This window comes from Podarcis vaucheri (genome assembly GCF_965113315.1).
Source record: "Podarcis vaucheri genome assembly, chromosome: 6".
In the NCBI taxonomy this organism is placed as follows: Eukaryota; Metazoa; Chordata; class Lepidosauria; order Squamata; family Lacertidae; genus Podarcis; species Podarcis vaucheri.
This window is the reverse complement of record NC_138764.1, coordinates 93,597,733-93,620,459: the sequence shown is the minus strand read 5'-3', so window position 1 is coordinate 93,620,459 and position 22,727 is coordinate 93,597,733. Positions and strand designations below refer to the sequence as shown.

The 22,727-nt window shown below is 42.5% G+C and overlaps 1 protein-coding gene across 3 annotated transcripts in view; it reads right to left on the bottom strand.

Moving 5' to 3' along the window:
• Positions 1 to 422: 422 nt before the first annotated feature.
• STX16 (syntaxin 16) overlaps positions 423 to 22,727 on the bottom strand; it is a 31,079-nt gene continuing 8,774 nt past the window's right edge. For 2 of the 3 annotated variants that reach the window (XM_082226414.1, XM_082226416.1), the window contains exons 2-8: positions 14,009 to 14,116; positions 11,298 to 11,438; positions 10,019 to 10,181; positions 9,608 to 9,699; positions 8,107 to 8,250; positions 7,733 to 7,813; positions 423 to 5,800 (exon numbers count right to left, since the gene is read on the bottom strand). In XM_082226414.1, coding sequence (XP_082082540.1) covers positions 5,696 to 5,800; positions 7,733 to 7,813; positions 8,107 to 8,250; positions 9,608 to 9,699; positions 10,019 to 10,181; positions 11,298 to 11,438; positions 14,009 to 14,116 — 834 coding nt within the window. In that variant the 3' untranslated portion in view covers positions 423 to 5,695. Of the gene's footprint in view, positions 5,801 to 7,732; positions 7,814 to 8,106; positions 8,251 to 9,607; positions 9,700 to 10,018; positions 10,182 to 11,297; positions 11,439 to 14,008; positions 14,117 to 18,244; positions 18,257 to 22,727 lie in introns of all 3 variants that reach the window. The other variant, XM_082226415.1, reaches the window with a different exon arrangement.

The following is a 22,727-nucleotide window of genomic DNA, read 5'->3' as shown; positions in this document are numbered from 1 at the left end:
AGTCTCAGCTTTCAAGTTGTAATTAGGAAATATGTGATCCTCACCTCACCTTTTTTAGATATAAAAACTGAATAGTTTCTTCTTCTTCAAAGAACAATATCGTTGAGGCATAGCCAAGAAGGAGATACATGAAACATTGCAGAAGTTTAGAGAAAACATCCTATAAAAGTTTATGATGTCCCCTTAATTGTACAAAGGTCCACAAAAAAGAGGCACAGCCACAATCAGGCATGACAATCACTGTCAAATCTCTGCCAATTCATTTGTTAATCTTAGACTTCACTGTTGTCTCCCTGGTCTTTTCCACCCATCCACTGTGAACTTGTCTTACCAATGTCACACTTCTGTTACAGTACCTGGAACACGGCTGGCATGAAAGAAAGCATGTTAAAAGCGGTAGAAAATGACTTCGACAATGTTACTGAATTTCAATAAATAAATAATATTAAATAGAACTTTATTCCTCTCGGACTACAGTCATCTGACACAGAAACTATGATGGATGAACAGAAGGAACCTCAGGGCTGAAACCCCTTTGGAATGTACATATCTTACATTTGAGTCCTCAGAAATTGTCCCAATCAAGTTAATGGTTCTCAGAGCAATTGAGGATTTGTGTTAACCTTCAGAAAACACAGTGCACTAGACATTTACAAATGGGTAAAGTACAATATACAAATAGAACCTCAGAAGGATTTCCCAACAGCCTTGGGAAGCTCTGCTGGCTGAAGATAAGATTTTGTTCTAGTGTCTTGAGAGATATGCCTATGCAGGGCTGTGTCTTCACGAAAACAAATGTCCCACACACATTTAAATCCTGCATCCACAAAGCATTAATTTTTCCTTACAGTTAGGGTGCCCTCCTTCTCCCCACACCTGATCTGCCTTGCTTTATCCACAACCATCTTGAAGGGGGGAAACCATTTTAAATATTAGTATCTTTGCTCAAACTTTCTCCCATATGATTTACTTTTTTACCCCCTTCCTAGCTTCTACAGCCTGTTATTTAAAAAAAAAATCTGAGAGCTTGGTTTGCTTTTTAGGCACTATATATGAAACGGAAGTTAAGCAAAATTTGCATCCATTTACTTTGTATGATTTATTCTGCGCCAGATATGGCATTTCTTTTTTTTTAAAAAATCACACATTTTTAGGCAGGATGGGTATGCTAACAATAATAAAGCCTTTATCAGATGCTTCCCACCTGGGTTTTGTTCTGTGAAACAGATTCTCGCAAAAGGGAAACCTAAGTGCCCAGATGTGAGACTTCATATTATAACCATGAAATGATAAGACTCAAAAAGCGCATGTACGGCTCTAGGTATACTAAAAGCACTGAGTTGCATCCAACCAATTATTAATTTTAAATTAGCAATGCCTGTTAATTTAAACAAATTTGCTCCGAGTAGGCCTGTCATTAGCTTGCATCATTCTTCACAGGGTTCTTTGAGGATGGCAGTGAAATAGATTTAAAACTGCTACCCCCAAAATATGTTTGCTGCCCACTTTTTCCTGTCTGTATTTATACGCAGAAGGCTTTGAATTTTAAGCCAGGCAGATGAATGAAAAACGGTCTGCAATAATACATGCCATTTGCCAGCTATTGTTGCGACAGCGTTTCAGGTATTATTCTGCAACCCCATGGCTGGAGAAGTTTGTCGTTCTTCCTTCTGCCCCATCAGCGTTTGGATTTGAGGAACATTTCAGCAATTCCTGGCTGCCTTTCAGAGTTTGGAAACAGTGAGTCTAAAGTACATGCAGTTGCACTGGTTCACATTCATCGGCTGTTAGCTTAGTCCTCATTCTCTCTGCATTGTCAAAGCTTAGAGACTGTACATTTCTTGAAGCAGAAAGCTATTCGTTTATTCCGTAAGCCAGCAGCCACATCGAGCGTGGGAAAACAACACTCCGAGGGGCCAAATGCACCTCTGTCTGGCCCTTGGAACTACCCCTGGGGCATACCTCTCACTGCCTTGCTTCACATCCAAGTGCTTTTGCAATTGAACATGGACAATGCCTTTTGCTTGCCTGGGTGAAGAATAAACTAGCCAACTGTACAAAGGTTAAAATTTACATTTGTGCCCTTGCCTCTTACTGCACCCGCTGTTGACATATGTCCCTGGCAATGTTGCCCAGTAGGAAGCAGAGCTTTCAGGCAGAAAAAAAAGAAGATTCTTCGCCCCTAATATACATGAACGGTGCTATATAAAATGACAATCTTATCAATGCTGGCACAGTGGGTCACGTTATGGAGAATTTTTGTACAGGCAGACACTTAGATGTGTTCTAGGGTTCGAATTGACAGTAGCAAATTGTTTATGGACCATTTCAACACCATCATGTCAAATTTGGGCAAAGGAAAAAAATGAAGGAACTAGGAAGGAAGAGAAAGCACTATGTTCGATTGTTCATGATTTTAATTTAATTCATAGGTTGTAAACCTGGGTCCTGGCTACACCAATTCATCTAAGACAGATATGGCTAGGGCTGCCATATTTCAAAATGTAAATATCCGGACACAAAAGTTTTTGAGCTATTTTTAAGGAAATTCTTCAAAAACTACACTTCCAACATGGGTTGCCATATGTCTGGATTTCCCCAGACATTTCAGCGATTTCCGCCTGGACACTGTTTCCGATGACCAAATCCTGCTTATGTCCGGGAAATTCTGGGTGTATGGCAATCCTAGATAAGGCTTAAGCTAAACAAAAATTCCCACCTGCAGAAAACTAAGCATCAAAGAGAAAGGTGCAAATCTTGCCTTCTCCCTAGTATCTAGCTTTCTATTTGTGGAGATTTTTTGTTTAATAGAAAGAAGCATTCAATCGTGTGAGCCACCCCCTATCTCCTATGGTTAGAAGTGGTATAGTCCAGACAGAGAATCAAAGCTGGAAGAGTTCAAAGCACTATTCAGTTAAACGTCCTGTTCAATCAACCGAATAGTTCCTCATAATCCAGGGAAAAGGTGACAAGTTGGTTGTCACAGGGTTCTATCCTGGGCTCGTTGTTGTTCAACATCTTTATAAATGAAGGAATTGAGAGGATGCTCATCATATTTGCAGATGACCCCAAACTCGGAGGAGTAGCTAATGCCACAGAAGATAGAATTGGGATCATTAGGTCATTAAGATGCCCTTATAGCAGATTAGAGAACTGGGCCAAAATGAACAAAATGAATTAAATAGGGACAAAGGTAAGGCTGTACACTTAGGCAGGAATATAAGATGGGGGACAAGGATCTAGAGGTCTTAGTGGACCACAAGCTTCATGAGTCAACAGTGTGATGCAGCAGCAAAAAAAAAGCTATTCCAGGTTGCATCAACAGACGTATAGTGTCCAGAGCAAGGGAAGTCATAGTACAGCTCTATTCTGCCTTGGTTAGACCACACCTGGAATACTGTGTCCAATTCTGCACACCACAATTTAGGAAGGATATGGATAAGCCGGAATGTGTGCATAGGAGGGTGACCAAGATGATCAAGGGTCTGGAAAACAAGCCTTATGAGGAATGGTTGAAGGAGCTGGGTATATTTAGCCGGGAGAAGAGGAGACTAAGAGGAGATGTGATAGCCATCTTCAAATATCTCAAGGGCTGTCACATGGAAGATGGAGCAAGCTTGTTTTCTCCTGCTCCAGAGGGTAGGACCTGAACCAATGGATTCAAGTTACAAGAAAGGGAATTCCTACTCAACATGATGAAGAATTTTCTAACAGTAAGAACTGTTCAACAGTGGAACTGTCTCCCTCGGGAGGTCGTGGGCTCTCCTCCTTGGGAGGTTTTTAAGCAGTAGGTCTGGTACAGCTGCAACAACACCCAGCTATGAAAGCATCAACACATTTCTGCAAGGTGGGCAAACTAGCTATTCACTGATGCAATTCTAGTTCCCAGCATTTTGTGGTGTCATGTCATATATTGAATCGTCCGAAAAGCAGGAAGTACAGGCCTTGACAGCAGCCACCATTCACCACCAGAGCCATGATCTTTAGTTATACTGCCCCATCATGAAGATGTAGCTTGTTAAGACTGGGCTCATTTTGTAGCCCTATCTGATGCTCTGTACGAGTAGGAGAGATCTGAAAGTGCTGACTTGAACACAACCCACAGGGACAAGCCCCACTGACATAGGGAGCAGCATGAGACCACAACACTGGTATACTGCACCTCTTCATTTCAGATAATTTTTTCAGGAGCCATTCCTAGGGGGACATTATCCTCTGTTCTAACCAGCAGGCTTAACCCTGGTGTGGATCAAGGCAATAGTCTCTTTATTGTTTCCATCATTCTACAAAGAAATCTGAGTGGTGCAAAAAGCTGGGGGAAAGGTGAGGTGCAGAGGGCACGGACAAGATCACAGTGACTGCAAAACACTGGCAAAGATGCATCCCCACAAGCTTTAAATAAATTATTCACAAAAGGAATGGTATCTTTTAAAAAACAACAACAACAAAGGAATGAAGCAAAGGCACCTAAAGTTGCCCAGCACTTTTAGGATCCAGTTAAAACTGCTAAAAACTGCTCCCTTAGCAGAGTTGCCATCTGCGTTAGAGGAAGCAGCACAGCATTTTAAATCACAGCTGTTGACTCCAGTTTCTCTTGAGGCATTTCCACAGCCCGACAGAGGACAAAAGTTATTCTATTCAGATTCATGATTCCGATATATGCATTGGTTAGCTTATTTCATCTGATTTAAGCTACATGTTTGAAAAACCACCATCCCTTTTCCAATTCAGTATCTGGAAGTAGGGGATGAAGGCTGTCACCACCGATGCTCACATGATAGTGGATAAAGATTTGGGGTCAGGGGAGAGGAGGAGGAGAAAAGCAAAAGATTTCCTTCCAGCTGTGGCCTTAATATTCAAAATTCCAAAATATATGTAGTAGAACAACAACAACAGTGCATAAATCAGTTTAGGGGAGGGACATGTGTCGGGGCAAGGCAGGGAGAAAAGAAGCACATTCTGGATTATTTGAAGCCAAGAAAATAATTTAAAATTTCTGTTGCACTCATTATGGTTTGGGTGTTATATTTACACTGCTAAATACCACTCAAGTCACATGATATGAATTATCTGCTGTTTAAAAAAGTGTTTCACTTTCACTAAGTCTACACAGGTCTTAAATCTGGAGGAAAACTAGTTAAAATCAAACACTTCTTACGCTTAAGGCAGTTTTACCACCAACCCATAGTTTTTGGTATTGTGTCCAAAAAGAAACCTAGGCAGCTCACAAAAACCTAAGATTAACCGTAACATAAATGTTGGCAAACAACACTATTGGGTTCTCGATACAACTAAATTATGATGCTTTTCTGAAACATTTCAGTCCGCAACTTAATTTTAAAGATGCATTTTAAGTGTTCTACATCCTGGATAAATAACCAGATGCCTAGTTTGGGAGCATTTCTCAAAATTCCCAATAATTTTTGCCCGCATTTTTGCAAACCACTACCTGCGCAGTCATTTAGCATGTAAAACAGAAAGGGTTTTTGTTTTTTCCTCCAGAACCATTGCACAGACCTTGCACCACCAGGGCTTCTACATTCATTCAAAAAGCAGCTTTCCAGAGTGAGAGGCTCAACCACTTGTATCAGTAAGAAACAAACAAAAAAGAAAAGGCGGGGGGAGGAAAAGCACAACACCCCCACCTTCCAAAACGTACAAACACAGAGAAATGAAAACATCACAGGAGTGCTACCTAGCGAAATTTGACAGCAATGAGAACAATGATAAGGACAACTACTATTACAAACAAAATGACAATGACAAGCATCTTCCGATTCTTCTTTTGGTATTGCTCAGCCTGTGGATAAAAGAAAAGAGAATTCAGTGCACTGACCCTGGGAAAAAACAAAAACAACAGAGCAAATTTAATGTAGATTCCCCCATGTAGATACTGCAATTATTTTGAACATGCTTTCAGCAGCAGGGGTAATGTAAGCCATCACTCAAATGTATAATCTGTAACTCATGCTAGCAAGATGTACATAGTAAAGGTAAAGGGACCCCTGACCTTTAGGTCTAGTCGTGACCAACTCTGGGGTTGCGGTGCTCATCTCACTTTATTGGCCGAGGGAGCCGGCGTACAGCTTCCGGGTCATGTGGCCAGCATGACTAAGCCGCTTCTGGAGAACCAGAGCAGTGCACGGGAACGCTGTTTACCTTTCCGCCGGAGCGGTACCTATTTGTTTACTTGCACTTTGATGTGCTTTTGAACTGCTAGGTTGGCAGGAGCAGGGACCGAGCAACGGGAGCTCACCCCGTCGCGGGGATTCGAACCGCCAACCTTCTGATCAGCAAGTCCTAGGCTCTGTGGTTTAACCCACAGCGCCACCTGCGTCCCAAGATGTACATGCTGAAGAACAAACAAACCTGGCAGTTTTACCTAACAGTCATTATCTTGCTGACTTTACAACATGGTCCTACTCAGATTTTACATTGACTTGACATGTTTTATTATACAAGAACTGTGTTATAAGGAAGGAGGGCTTTTTTTGGTTTTTGCTTCAATGGGACTTACTTCTGGGTAAGCATACATGGGATTGCAGCCTAAATATATTCTGATTATATAGTGAAGTTTGCATCGCAGGTCTGATGGACCACATTTTTCACTCCACTATTTGATCCCAGCACAACCTACACGATGGTTACTCCATGCTTGCAACACGCCTAGCTCAGGCTGAGACAATTCAAGCTGACAAAAGTAAATAAATGGAGAGAGGATCCATTTTGCAAAACAGGCTTCCTCAAGAGTTCCAGGTGGTGCAAGCGCTATCGAAAAGTCGTAACTTAACTTTCAGGACTGATTGATATGTCACATTAAGCCATAGCTTAAAACGAACCATGGTTTAATGTTGCTGCATTCCTCCCTTAATGCCAGGAAACAACCCACAGCCCTCGCTTGTTGTGATGTCTGGACACAGGCTCAAAGTTCTTCACTTATTGCTTCTTGTTTGCTTGAAGAAAATAAGCTACAAGCCCAGATTCAGACCCTGGCTCATTTCCCTGTAGGCACCGCGACAGGAGGAACACAGAAAGAGAGAACTGAGAACTTTTCAGCAGTATGCACCAGTATTCACATTAAGCCATGTTGTTGTTGTTGTTTAGTAGTTTAGTCGTGTCCGATTCTTCGTGACCTCCTGGACCAGAGCACGCCAGGCACTTCTGTCTTCCATTGCCTCCCACAGTTTGGTCAAACTCATGCTGGTAGCTTTGAGAACACTGTCCAACCATCTCATCCTCTGTTGGCCCCTTCTCCTTGTGCCCTCCATCTTTCCCAACATCAGGGTCTTTTCCAGGGAGTCTTCTCTTCTCATGAGGTGGCCAAAGTATTGGAGCCTCAGCTTCAGGATCTGTCCTTCCAGTGAGCACTCAGGGCTGATTTCCTTCAGAATGGATAGGTTTGATCTTCTTGCAGTCCATGGGACTCTCAAGAGTCTCCTCCAACACCATAATTCAAAAGCATCAATTCTTCAGCAATCAGCCTTCTTTATGGTCCAGTTCTCACTTCCATACATCACTACTGGGAAAACCATAGCTTTAACTATACGGATCTTTGTGAAATCATTGTCCAACATCGCTCACTTTAAGCTGATTGCATCCTGTTCGTCTAAACTACCTGTTGAAACCCCATGAAAAACAGACTGCCATAGAAAGAGACACCTTGCCTCAAGTTTCTACCTGGTCTTTCATGGCCGTTCCTAGACAGAATCAGTACTGTACACTTTGTGCTTACCTTATGTAGCTGTTTCAACCCTTCTTCTGTTTTAACACATGATTGTTCAACATTGTAGTCAATCCTATCCAGAACTGTACCCTGAAAAGAGGAACACACGCTCATTATTAAAGGGATATTGTACAAGAAATCAAAGGGTGGTGGCTGGCAAAATTTTGGTTGGGCCACGATATTTAAGTTTTCTGCTTTCATCACAATAAAGCTTCTTCTGCAGGTATTTAGGAAAGTGTGTTATTACACAGAGTGGCATTGTATCCTCCTCTATAGAAAAATACACCTGTTGCTCTGTGCACATCTATGGGCAGGGAAGGAGCTTCCATGCAAGGGAGCTTCATATGATGCAAGTAACATAGCAGAACCTTAGAGACACATACCTGTTCCACTATCATGGATCCCAAGTCCCTAAAAATTTCATTGAGATCAGAAATGGACTGTACAATTTGTCGGATTTCTCGCTCCCGCTCTTCCACCAACACTGTGTTTTGTTCCACTAATACTAGCTGGTCATCTGTAAAGCCCTTATTTAAAAGAAAAGATATTGAGTGTAAATAGTTGCTAATACCCCACAATTTTACAAATACCAAAAGCTCATTCGTCTTTGACAAATTCTTATTCTCTTTTGACCCCAACCTACAACATATCACTAAACTTTTTTTAAGAAAAAAATCATACATGTCCATTTTCTCTCTTTTTCTTAAAATAAATAAATAAAATTGCAATGGTGATATTGGGCCAGCCCCGCTCAGGCCCAGGTGTGACTCACTCGTGGGTCCCGACTAAGTAACCAGTAGAAACACAATGGTTTAAAAATCCAGAGCAAGCACATTTTTTTCTTTCAGAACCTTTGGCAGAAAGGCTGGTGAAAGATCTCAGTTCCCTGGAGCTGATGGGAGGTGTAGTTCAGCAACACCTGGTGGTGCCAAGGTTCCCCACACCTGCTATACTAGGATGGCCTGGTTGTTACAAATGGCAACTCATTAACTTAAATCTCTTTCCCCACCACCAAAGTCAGGGACACATAGAAAGATCAACTGCCAAACAGATAGCGGATTGCCATTCATTTGTTTTTAGAAACAACAATGCTCCATTTGTTCTACTGGATGAAAATTAAAATACAGTGGACGCTCAGGTTGCAAACGTGATCCATGCATGTCGGGTGATGGTGTGGTTGCTCGAGAGCAAACAGGCAAGACTCCAACCTGTCTTTTCCAGGCTTTATTATCTGTACAAACTATTTTACAGTGCAGAGCATGGCAAGTCCATGTCTGCTCTGTCGCTAGCAGAATCTGGGAGTGGGCGATCCTTATACCTTCCCCAGCATAACAGTCGTGTGACCCTCATCCTTCTCCTCCTCTCTCTGCGCGCAAACCTACTGCGCAATGTGAGCGTTGGCAAAGGGGGACTTGCCTCCCCTCCCCTTTGCTAAGGCTCGGTGTTGAGGCTCTCCCTAGCATCTTCTGATCTCTGCGTCCCTTCCCCACTGGAGGCGGCACTTCCCTCTTCGCCAGAGAAAGAACTGCTTCGCAAGATCTTCGGGGGCTCCCTGTAACACAACTGCCCTTCCACCTCTCGCCTCTGAGCTGATGGCAGGTCCCTAACAATGTGGGATGCACGTTCGCAACCTACAGCATTCGCAACCCACATCTACACACACATAGGTTGCGATTCAGCGCTTCTGTGCATGCGCAAAGCGCGATTTAGCGCTTCCACGCATGCGCAACTGCCGAAACCCGGAAGTAACCTGTTCTGGTACTTCCGGGTTTTGGCAGTCCGTAACCCGAAAAAACGCAACCTGAAGCGGCTGTAACCCGAGGTATGACTGTACCGCCTTTTCAAATACAATCATTATTCATCTTTAACAGTTCCTGCACTTACCCGATCATATAGTGTTGTGTCCTCACCATCATCCATAAGGGGAACTGAAGTGTCAAAGAAATGTTTGGATCTTTCTTCTCGATTCTTCATACCTGCAGGAGCAAGAAAAAAACCCTGTGGCTATAAATGATGCATTTATTAAAGCGTACTCGGCACTGCTTATCAAATGCAGACTTTGGTAGGTTGAGAAATTACCCGTCCCTGTTCCCCAAAACTGAAACAGAAGTGGCGACTGTGTTTTACAAATAAATGAATATTTCTCATCTGCTTCCTCCCAGAGCCCCAAGAAAATAGCCATAATCTAACCAACCCTACCAGGCTTATTAGTGCTAGTTACCTAATGAACATAGCGCCTAGTAGGAAAGGAGCAAAATTAATCTAGCTCAGTATTAAACTAATCTAGCTCCTTACGTTTGAGATAGTCAGACTGCCCGTGCCTAAAGCTGGTAGACAGGTCCTGAAGGGACTGCGCTAAAGAAGACACAACGTTCTTCAGAAGCTGCCGCTCTTGGTCTGTGCAGCTTCGAGACTTGCTGTGTAACGTCTGGACTGCTCGCTGGCACCTGTGGAACAACTGGGGGGGGGGGGAGACAGAAGAGAAGAAATTTCTAGTAGTAGAAGAGCCCTTCTATTTGCACAATTCTTTAAAAAAAACACAATTAAGAAATCTGCGTTCTAACTGAAATATTATTATTTAGCTATCACTTACAGAGTTGTATGAATGTGCAAATATTTTAATGGCTGGACCTAATCTATCCTTACAGTAAATTGTGTGTGCTAAGTCCCTGGTTATTCCCATTGTACAATGGTGGAAATGAAGTGGCTGGGAATGTCTGCCTAAATCAAAGAGAACCAATCTGTTTAGTTCTCTTGAAGTTGCTAGCCGCTCTTTGGGGCATTTATCAGGTGCCTTCTCCACAAAAAGCTACTCAAGGCACATCACTTTAAAACAAAACAAGACCACCATATCAAACCCCTGTATAAAAACATTACTCGCCCAGACCTTCCAAAGCCATTAAACCCATGCAAACGGCGAGCAGCAATAGCAGATCACAAAAACTAGAAATAACAAAGTCAATCATCAGAATCAGCTCAATATTAGGAAAGGATTTCCAGAGCGGAAATCTCTTTGCAAACTGACAAGAACCAACCAGAGAACAGGTTGGAAAGAAAGCTTCCTTAAACGTAAATTCCATAAAGGGATGGCCGGATTGAAAGAGACCTTGTTCTCTTTCACCTAAGCAATTAATGGCTCAGAGGAGCATAAAGCCTTCTCTGCAGATCTCAGGCAGTAGGAACAACAGGTGAACTCAGACCACTATTTGCCACACGATAAACTTATCATAGTGCAGTAACCACTTAGGTGTTTTGTGCAAGTAAATATTTTAAGTGCAGTTGTTGCACAGCTTTTGCTAATTTCCCTAAGCAAGAAATATTTGATTGATTAAATTTGTCATTTGCTTTATCTTGCCCAGGGCAAACCAAAGCTACTTGTAACCCACTTCAAGAGCTCAAGGAAACTATTTCAAGGAAGGTAAACATAACAAATAAATTAAACAAATAAAGCAACCTAACCTCTGAGCTGCAGTAGCAATTTCAGTCACTGCCTGATCGAAAAATGAAAACACTAACAGAAGAACTGAAAAAGACACCAAGACTCATTTATGATGAGAAACCCCCTCATGGGCACCTGTGTAATTTCTTGGGTAGTTATTTCTATTGCGTGCTCTTCTTCACTGCTGTCATCCAGAGTTGGCCTGTTTAAATGCTTGTCGTGCAGACTGGCTAATTCTTTCATCTTCTGTTTTATCCTGGAGACCTCATACCGGATCTAAAAGAGCAATAAAAATTAGGGCAAATTTAGTACGGTTCTGAACAACAGCAGATAAATGATGGGACTATGATTAAGCAAAATCATGTTTGCTATCCATAGAGAAATCACTCCATTTTTGCCTTGTACACACAAGCATTCTCTTAGCAACCTTTCAGACATGATGCTTCAATTCAATGACCAGAGGAAAGCAAGTCTGGCTTGAGTTTAGACCAGGGGTAGGCAAATTAAGGCCTGTGGGCCAGATGCAGCCCAACTGCCTTCTAAATCTGGCCTGCGGATGGTCCGGGAATCAGTGTGTTTTTACATGAGTAGAATGTGTGCTTTTATTTAAAATGCATCCATGGCTTATTTGTGGGGCATAGGAATTCGTTCATCCCCCCCCCCCAAATATAGTCCAGCCCACCACATGGTCTGAGGGACAGTGGATCGGCCCATAGCTGAAAAAGGTTGCTGACCCCTGGTTTAGACCATTCCTCCTCCATATAATTGGTGGGTGGGTGTGTTTGCGTGTGTGAGAGAGGAGATGTCAAGGGCTATATTTGGTGACAACTAGTCCTACTTCATGGTCAAATGACTGCACCATTCCAACCTGAACTCAATCTCTCTCTGTGTGTGTGATAGCCACAGCCAAGCCAGCCCCCAGCCCCTCTAGGATTAGGAGATCAAGGCTTTCAGATCCAAGAGAATAATTTCCAGCAAGCTCAACTCTGAGATCTAGAAACAGAAATCAGAGCAGGACTATGCCGATGAACTAGTAAAACGGTTTTCAACAACTACCATTAAGTTCCAGGCAAACAGAATGCCGTAAGATATCTTGAGGGGGTGACAACATCTGCTGCCCCTAAGAAATGGAAGCCACAGTACAGAGGACAGTCTTCTGCAAAGCAGCTAGGTGTGGGGTTTTTTTAGCACACAAAACCTCCCACTCTCCTTTAAAGTTTAAGCTTGTTTGTATGCCTGTAAACTTGTGTAAGTTACCTGTTGTTACTTACAAGACCAGGCACCTGATGGTACTTTATCAGAGGCAAAGTTTCCCCCAAAACTTTTAGTACTACAATTGCCTATAGTTTTAAGTTGTTCTCTGACCCTGAGAACATCTTGGGAAAGCAAAGCAAGTGGCTCCACTTGTTCAAAAATTTTCTGTACTTTTTTTGAAAGGAAAAAAATCATTTTGCTGGCTTCCTCACTGGCAACACAAAGCACACCTCCCTTGCTAAGCATTCATGATGTGAAATAAGCATCACTGCTGCTGATTTGATGGTTTTACAATCTGGTTGCAATACGTTCCTACTTCAAGGGTGGTATTCAACTAGTAGACCTACTGAAATTAATGGACCGACTTAGCCACGGACATTAATTTTCAATGGGTCTACTCCAAGTAAAATTTAACTGAATACCACCCCATGTCTTTTCAATAACTGTGGGTTTCTAACTTTTGTGTTTTGCCCTGAACAATGGAAGACATATATATATATATATATATATATATATATATATATATATATATATATTTGCTTTCGTAGATTTTCACGGGTACAGGAATGCAGGTTTTGGTGTCTTCGGGTGTCTTCCCGTGTAAGAGTCGGGGTGTCTGTGCGACGTTTCGACGAGGTCTCACTCGTCATCTTCAGGCTGGTGCTTTCGGCTTCTTGTTACTGGAACCTCGTCGAAACGTCGCACAGACACCCCGACTCTTACACGGGAAGACACCCGAAGACACCAAAACCTGCATATATATATATATATATATATATATGCTTTCGTAGATTTTCACGGGTACAGGAATGCAGGTTTTGGTGTCTTCGGGTGTCTTCCCGTGTAAGAGTCGGGGTGTCTGTGCGACGTTTCGACGAGGTCTCACTCGTCATCTTCAGGCTGGTGCTTTCGGCTTCTTGTTACTGGAACAGAGCAGAATCTGGTGTTTGAGTTCCTATAAATACTGTTGAGGGGTGTGGTGTATAGCCTCCAACGTTCTGGGCAGAGAGGAAGTTCCTAGATTAGTGTGCCTCTTCTTCTTTTGTTCCTTAATTACTTGAGGGATATCTTGAGTGATTTCATGAGTGATATTCTGAATACCACGAGTGAGACCTCGTCGAAACGTCGCACAGACACCCCGACCCGAAGACACCAAAACCTGCATATATATATATATATATATATATATATATATATATATATATATGCAGGTTTTGGTGTCTTCGGGTGTCTTCCCGTGTAAGAGTCGGGGTGTCTGGGCGACGTTTCGACGAGGTCTCACTCGTCATCTTCAGGCTGGTGCTTTCGGCTTCTTGTTACTTGTTACCGAAAGCACCAGCCTGAAGATGACGAGTGAGACCTCGTCGAAACGTCGCCCAGACACCCCGACTCTTACACGGGAAGACACCCGAAGACACCAAAACCTGCATTCCTGTACCCGTGAAAATCTACGAAAGCATATATATATATATATATATATAATGTATGTATACACATAAATTAAATGAACAAGCAGATATTAAGAAGTTTTACTGCTGCTTTCCCAGAAAGACAGCTAGACGTTAAGCTGCACCCATGCCATGTAAACTCACTTCTTCCACTCCATCAATCCATTTTGGAGGTAGCCTCTTAGTTACACAGATAGCTGCTTCAGGGTCTAAACTGATCCCCGACACCAGTGCCATGCGGTCATCTGCGAGCTGTAGAAAGTATACAAAGAATGGTTAGTTTATCAGATTACAACCCAGAGTAAAAGGCCAAGATCCCTTAACTTTAGGCAAAGGTGTTTCTGGGAACTCGCAGGCTTCTTGAACTCTTAGCAGTGGTTCTCCAAGAAGAAAGCCAGCTATGGCAGAGAAAGCTTCCCTGGCCACCTTGCCCGTCATTACTGATCATTCCCCTGCAGTTCAGATTTACAGAGAAAAGCTGGGTGTGTTTTTGGACACGTTCTCCATTCATGCAAGGCCTAAAAGCCCTGGCCAGCATTTTTATGAACCAAGTGTGCACCTCAGATATATTCCTTTCCCCCAGAACGGTTCCTCTGCAATTAACAGAGGCAAGCAAAAGGTTTCTCAGTAGACAAATTGGTGTGGGAAGGGTTCTCTGACATTACAGTGAAAATCCATCACTTTACAGTAAGGATTCTGGCTTTGTACCGGGTACTTAAAACATTTAAACCTCTTATGAGCCAGCCATCGCATTCATAGCTTTTGCTAATTATCAACTCCCAAACAGTCAATACATTACCCTTCCTGAGTAAAGGACCCTGCATAAAAAGAAGCCAACTTTTATATATATAAAAAAAAGATCTACCCAAATCAAAAGTTGTGGGTGGCCAGGAGAATGGAACAAAGAGGAAAGAGCATTCAAAGAGTGGAAAGGCTTGTCCCATCAACTAACCAACATCCACTCGTGGCCACCTATTGTCAGTTTAATGCCACAAAGGGCTACTGAAGCAAAACCAATGAAAATAAAAAGGATTTGGGTTTTCTTTTTAAGTACCACCTTCCTGGTTATACATAGGTACTCTGTAATAAAGGAATGCAAGCTTAACACATTCAATAAGGTTCTGAAGGGCTGCCATGGGGAAGAGCTGGTATCTCAGTAGTTAGAGCATCTGCTTTGTGTTCCTTGAAGGCCCCAGGTTTGATTTCCAGGTAGATCTGGGAAAGCACCTGGTCTGCTCTCCTAGACAGCTTGCTATCCTAGACAGAGATAATACTGAGCTGCATGGACCAGCGGTCTGACGCAGCTTCCTGGGCTCCCAAGACTGGGAGCTACTAAAAGGAAAGCTTTGTCTTGGCGTTTTCTTTTCAAAGATGTTATGTCCTTATTCTAAAGATATGCATCTCTCTAACCGTGGGCAGAGGGTTTGCTTGGATATATGCCCAGTGGGCAACAGTCCTGGCAGCTCTGTCTTGTAAGCAGCCCCAAAGTTTAAGGACACCGTTCCCCACCCCAAATCAAAGATCTTTTGTAAGTGTTGCCTACATTGTTCTACCTAGCCTGGCTAAAGCCAAGAATTTTAAGTATGCGTTTGATCTAATTTGCGCATTTTGTAACCCACCTCAAGCCTTCGAGATGGTGCAGGCCTGAAGTCCAATTCTCTGTCCCCTCAGTAAATAGTCACAGTGGAGGAAATTGAAGCAGAGGGAGAGAGGAAATCCCTACCTTAAGCTCCTAAAGAAGCAACAGGCCTAAGAACAGAACTTCACTATCCGTGTCTGCGATATAATTCTGAGGCACTGCCTTTCCAGCTAAATCCTGTCTACTTCCTCTCGCTAGGCATGGCTGGCTGTAGGTCGCTCCTGGCAAAGCAACAAATGGAAAGGCATTGTTCCTTCAGGAAGCTATACAAAAGATGGGGAATTTTGCTTTTAAAATTAAAGGAAGTGCTGGATTAAGATATCCTCAAGCAAATAGGGTGCTCGACATATCACTTTAAAACTGTAAATTAGAAACATCTCATTTTGGTGGGAGGCGAGTATAGGAAACATTTTCACAGAACTCGGCTGCTGAAAGCGATTTTACAAAATGCAGATACTGTGTGCAGTTCACAGCTCACAACACCACCATTAGCTTTAATGCAAGTGAGACTTGTGTCTTCCAATTTATAGACTTAAAACTTAAGAGATGTTGTACAAAAACTAGACTCCGAGTTTCTTTCATTCCCAAATGAAAACACCAACTGGACATTATTTTTAAACCTTGTTCGCATGCTGTACTTTTAGAAACCATGAAGGGAATGCTGGGGAACAGGGGTGATTTCTACTCTACATTTTCCTTTCACAAGGGAAGCGATGGCTTCAATCCTAGAAAAATGCTTAAGCCGAGCAGCTGTGACTCTGCATGGAAGAATGGACTGAGAGCTCCACTTGGAAGAGGGGTCAAAGGAAGAATGAACGCTCTAAGCCTAAGATAATAATGTACAAGTCTCAGGCACACTTGGTACTACCTGTGTTATTTTGTTTCCCCCTTCACATATTTAAATGTGAACACCTGACTAAGCATGTCTGCAGCTCTCAACCCCTGGTGAATCTTTACCTGGATTTCTTTCCTTAATCTCAATAATATTTTCACTTACCTTTGGGGAGGTGGGGAGGGAGAGTAAGCATTGCAAAGAGGCCAGTAACAATGAGTTAGTTCTGCCCAGAGCTCGCCAGGGCTCCCATCTCAAAGTGGAAGCACCACAGCTACTTGTATAATCTCTGGGAGGTGAAGGGAGCAGTTGACAGTTTTCTGACTGGGTTGTGCTGAATCTCAGGCCATGGGGCAGATCCACAAAACGAAGCAGCATGCTTACGGAAAACATCCTGGGACAGTGCAGGCATCACCCTTCTGCACATGCTATTTCTTCCCCTGCAGCAAAACCAACACCTAGAAAACCTGTTTCCCACATCCTTGGGCCTTAAAGGATCTTTGATATAACTTATTTGGGTGCTATAGTACATTGTCCTTTCTTGAAAATAATAGCAAGAGAGAAGGCAATAAGCAACCACCACCCTTGGAACTCAGCCCATTATCTCATTCTTGGTATTCTGGCTGAGGCAGCCTCTCCCTCCCAAAACCCTGCTAGATCCAGCTTTCAAAATGCTTCTTTTCCTTGTAAATGGTTTTTGCTGCTTCATTTACAGTATTTTAAATTGTGCTTATTGCTCCTCAACAGAATAATGTAAACTGCTTTGTGAGGCTTGCCTGACAACTGCAATATTCCTGCACTGCAAGGGGGTTGGACTAAATGATTCTCAGGGACGCTTCCAACTCTACAATTCTATGATTCTATATTTTTAACTAAAGAAATGACAAAGCACACGCGCGGGGTCTTTACAAATACAGTGTTGTACAGTGGCCAGAGCAGGTCTGGGGGTGCATGCAGTCCTCCAGGTGTTATTTTGGACCACGACTCCCATCAGCCATGGCCATTTACCATGGTGGATGGAGCTGCTGGCTGCTAGCAGCTCAACAACATCTGAAGGGTCACAGGCTCCCTATCCTTTGGCTAAAGTGGTGAGACAGAGATGGAAATTTAATTCCAAACCCATCCACAAAGCAAACCGGGTGACCGTGAGTGAGTGAGTGAGTGACTTTCTTCCAGCCTAAGGTACCTCACTGAGCTGTTGCAAGGAGAAAATGCAAGCCACCCTGACCACTGACAGGACAGAGATGTGAAACAAACAGAATAGATTTGACCATCTGTGCCATCTTAAGCAAGTCCTATTAAGTCCAATGGGGCAACCCAGTCAAATGGGAGGCATATAAATAATAAGTGATATAATTATAATAACTTAATAGAAAATGTGCTTAGGGCTGCAGCCTAAGATGTACTGAGTGAACCTCGGTCAGCTCCCCCCCCCCCATTGGCCTTAGAAGTTTCTTGATATGATGGTCAAGATATTTTCTATCTGCGGTGGCAATCTATGTTTGAAACCTATCACAACTTCAGATCAGACCCAAAAGCAGCCCAGTTCATTGAATTAGTCAAGTGTTATGATGAATTTGTGCCTGGGGTTGTTTTTTTTTTGTGTGTGTGTGTGTGTGTGTGTGTTGTGACTCAATGGGTTTTCTCCTCTCTTCTCCATATTCAATCTAACTATGAATGTAGGCTTGACCACCTCAGCATTCATGGGGGGGGGGATCATTTCAGTTATATGGAAGTAAAGCATGCAAGCTAGCTGCAAAACCTCAAAGATACACCCCACTACCAAAGCAGCTTTTCATGCTGCCCTACAGTAACCCAGGTCTGATAGCCCTCAGCTAGACTGGTATAAGGCACATTCCCTTGACATTTTCCATGAAAGAAGAGCAGCGTTAGACAAAGTGGACTATACCTCATCCAGCTCCTGTGGTGGATTGTAGGTCCCATCAGCCCCATCCATATAGGGACAGCAAAAGTGTAAGAGAGGGAAACAAAAGAACAGGACAGAGCACAGGGTACAGTCAGTTGAAGAAACAAAGGAATTTTATTGATCAACATTGCCAGTTTATCAGTGCAACAAAACAGTCTTCTAAAAGCAGTTTCAACTTTTAAGTGGACTAGCATTTAGCTTTGTCCACTTAGCTTTCAAATCATTTCAAATCAATTTTCTTGATCTGCAAAAAATACACATTTTTAAAACCTTACATAACTAGCTTAAAAAAAAGTAAATAAAAATTAAACGCAGGTTAGAACTCAGGTACAGTGCAAACTGCGATTGGTAACGACAGTCATGTATTCTACTCTAAACTAAGTCACAGAATCTGAGTGTTTGGGGGGGGGGTATCTACACATTCCAATTTAATTAATTGCAAACTGTGGTTACCGGGCATGGCAGTGGTAACATTTAGCAGCCATGAGATGGTAGCTGAAGGGAACCCACTGAGCATTATGCACAGAGAAACATTTCAATGAACAGGCTTGTGCCTATGCAGCCTCCTTGCATGTAAAAATCCCCCGAGCTCAGACTGGATTTCTGAACAGAGGCGGCTCAAGAAATTATGTGTGGGTAATCCATTCAAGAAAGACAGGCATTATTCACAGAACATTGCTTGGCTATAAACTGTTCTTTCAAAACTGGCTGCAACCTGGAAAATTCCGTTTACATTTGACTCAGGCTGTCCTGCATCTCCATCTTAGTGCTATGCTCAGTCTTCCTCACCTGCTAAGCCCAGGGAGGCCTCAACCTTGCCTCGCAGCAGCTAAGGAAGGGAGTGCGTGATAGGACAAAGCTGAAGGTGTGGTGATAACACCCCACCCCACGGCATAAGGAGAATGAAAGAGGAAAAGAATTCCCTGGGTTGGAACCTGGAAAGCCCATTAGAAACATATGTTTGGCACATGTTTAAAGGCAAGTGCCTTGGCCAGGAGCAAGTGAAATAGCAGGCGTTGGGCAAAGGAACCTCTTTAGCCATGGACTTTGGGTACATCCCAGCTTTCTAACAGTATTTTACTTTTTAAAAATACGTTATTAATGGCTATCTGTTAACAAATGCATCCTGAATTTGGCTAGTGAATTAGAAGTTGGCTAGTGGTTTCGGCTGTGAATTTTATCACAATGAACTATAGCAGCCTTCCCCAACCTTGTATTTTGCTCTACAACTACCATCAGCCACAGTCAGCACTTGGGGGGCACCAGGGCTGTGAGAGGCTGAACTACAGTCAGGGATTTTTATCTTTGCATATATATATATTTTTGTCAGCATGTCTAGCTTTAGAAATAAAGTGTTACAGTCAGGTTAAAAGGCTGGTCATATCACCAAGTTTGGCTATTCAGAAGGATTTAAATATACAGTTGTACCTCGGCTTCCGAGTGCCTTGGGAGTCGAACGTTCTGGCTCCCGAACGATCGAAAACTGGAAGTGAGTGTTCCAGTTTTCAAACGTTCTTTTGGAAGCCAAATGTCCGACAGGGCTTCTGCGGCTTCCAATTGGTTGCAGAAGCCGCGCTTTGGAAGTCGAACGTTTCGGAAGTCGAACGGACTTCCAGAACGGATTCTGTCTGACTTCCGAGGTACGACTGTAAACTCACAACAGGAACAGACAACAGCATTTACAAAAGGAAAAGAAGGGTGAGCATTTCTGTTAGGAATATAACCAACAGGAGACAGGCAGGCTTCTTCTGTATTGCAAGCCCCTTGCTCAGAGCCCTGCTCAGTGCTTTGCAGTGAGCAGCTGATCAAGCAAGTCCTGTGTGACACTCTGGAATCCTGAAAAAAGGGGGACTTCAAGCACCTATCCACTGATGTCACTGTGACATCAGGTGATTGACGGATGGGTAGCACTGCCCACCTGCCAAATTTGGCATGTGATGGATTGGGGAGATAAGGATCCGACCCGCTGGCCAACTCTCATTTCCTGCCCCTCCTGTGCATCCACAGGTGGTAAGTTCCTCTTACTTAGTTCAAATTGAGCAAAGGAACAACAGCTGGCTTTGACATTATTTGAACCAGGGCCTAAAACAACATTTATTTTCTACCCACATTAGCACACTGTTTGCAAATATGATGCTCTTCTATACTTAACTAACCATTTTTATTCTATTACCCTTTTGGAAAGAACCTGCATTTGACCAGGCACTTACTTATTATTATTATTATTACTTACTATTATTAGCTTGAGACTTTACAAAGCAGAATTAAAACTGCAGATGCCCATGAAATTATAATTATAATCTGGACAAACAATTGGGAAGAAATGGCAGGGCAGTGCCAAAGTAAAGCACATTGGAACTACCCTGCCAGATGTGACCTTTGCCATTGGAAACAAAATTAATTTAAAGTGGTATAAATTTGATTTCACAAGTTGCTGGTTACAAAGCAAACTATTTACACAGTTGAGTCAATGGAATGGGAAGAGTTGAAATTTAAGCCTGAAGAACTGCCTATTCATACAGAAAGTGCATTAATGCAAAAGATGTATTTACTGCAAGCCTTTTTAAAGATAGATGGATTTTCTATCTTTAAATAGGAAATGAATACAGAACACAACTGATCTGGTTTGTGTTGGTTACCAGCCAGAAAAAATCTGCTTATTTTACAGTAAGGAATATGGAAATGTCAATTGAGCCCTTGGTTTAACACAGAGTTAAAGAACTGTTCATACAGGGATATTTTATTCATATTAATAGTGATTGTATTTTTAAAAGAAGAAAACTTTTCATACTGTGTTTTTAATAGTGATTATTCCACATGCAATTTCAAACACCAATGGCAAATGTTCCAGGATCTGGACTCAAGTTTTTAAATATATATAACTTGATCTTTTAATGTGCATGCAGTGTTGCACTCCCCGAGAACAAAACGGCCTTTGAAACTTCTATTACAGCATCCCACAATGGCACATGCTGAAAACTGCAGCAGAGAAGAGACCACATGTATTTCCCCAATAACCAGCAATTTGCCTCTTTCTTTAGAGCAGCCTTCTCAACCTTGTGCCCCCAGATGTTGTTGGACTACAAATCCCATCATCCCTAGCCAGCAGAGCCAGCCGTCAGAGATGACAGGGATTGTAAAACAACACCTGGGGGCCCAAGGTTGGAAAGTGATACTTTACAAGCTACCCGGAAAACATGTGTATCGAGAAGTAGAAACCCATCTGTAGATCATCAAGTTTGACAACAGGCACACATATAAGGAAGCTGTGATTGGCCAACTCCTTCCACTGTGTGTGCAAAATGCACACAAGTGTGATTGTCAGACATGATGATCTATGGATGCCATGCTACACAGATGTGCTTTCACATAGGAAATGTGTAACATGGGAAGTAGATCTTGATCCACTCCAATATCAAAACTTTTAGGGTGTGGGTGGATAAAGCAGGAGCTGCAATCTGTTCAACAACATTCATCTAGGATGGTCAGCCTCAGGGAACTGGACTCTCTTCTCCAGTGTGAATGAAACAGACCACATGCCATACAATATGGCTCTTAGCTTGTGGCTCGTTCATTCATTCATTCTTCCTCCTTTTTAGAAGGACCCTGGAATTCACAGACATTTTATAGTTTTCTGATAATGTGATTTCAGTAATGCCTGCGAGAGACACAGCTGCCCACGGTAGACAGTCAAACGAGACGTGTATAGCAATCTACCTACTGCAGCCACCCTGGTTAAACGTGGAAAAGTGGGAACAAAGAGGATGAAGGTCTCCTAAAATGGAGTCTCAATAGGAGACAGGATGCTTAACCTTCCTGCACCTCTGCTCAATCCAAATTCCCCACAGAAAGGTTTGGTATTGCTCATCCCAGTCCCAGGTTATCTGAACGCTTACTTCCTTATGATACTGTATGCTTGTTAAGACCTTCCAAGAAGTCTCTGTGCCTCACCATTATCTGAGGTTAATTTGGTGAGTACATGGACACGGGCTTCTTCGTAGCCAACAGGTTTTGGAAAGGCTCCCTTACGTCTCTCTATTTAACAAATAATTATTCATTCCTTTTCATCAGAGTTCCATTCTTCCAACTGTTAGATATTTACCAGCTCTTTAACTACCGAGCATTAATTGTGATTGACTTTTATTTTGTTGCATTATGTGTTTTTCTTATCTTATCAGCTACCAGCCTTTGGCTTAAAAAGCAGCATGCAAATCAACATTAACATGATCTGATAGGAGCAGGAGTCCAATTATGACCACTTGGGCGAAGTGCATTGCAAAAATGGGGGGAGGGGTGTCTATCCTTCAGGTAGAAAGGAAGAGATGTTATAAGAGGGCTTAAAACTTTTAAGAGGGGCTGCCAAAAGAATTTAGTAATAACCAAGTTAATCAATATTTTTTACATTGGCTGTAATAAATTACATAGGAATAAGGCAGTTTCCCCCCCATTCTAACATACAGCCTTC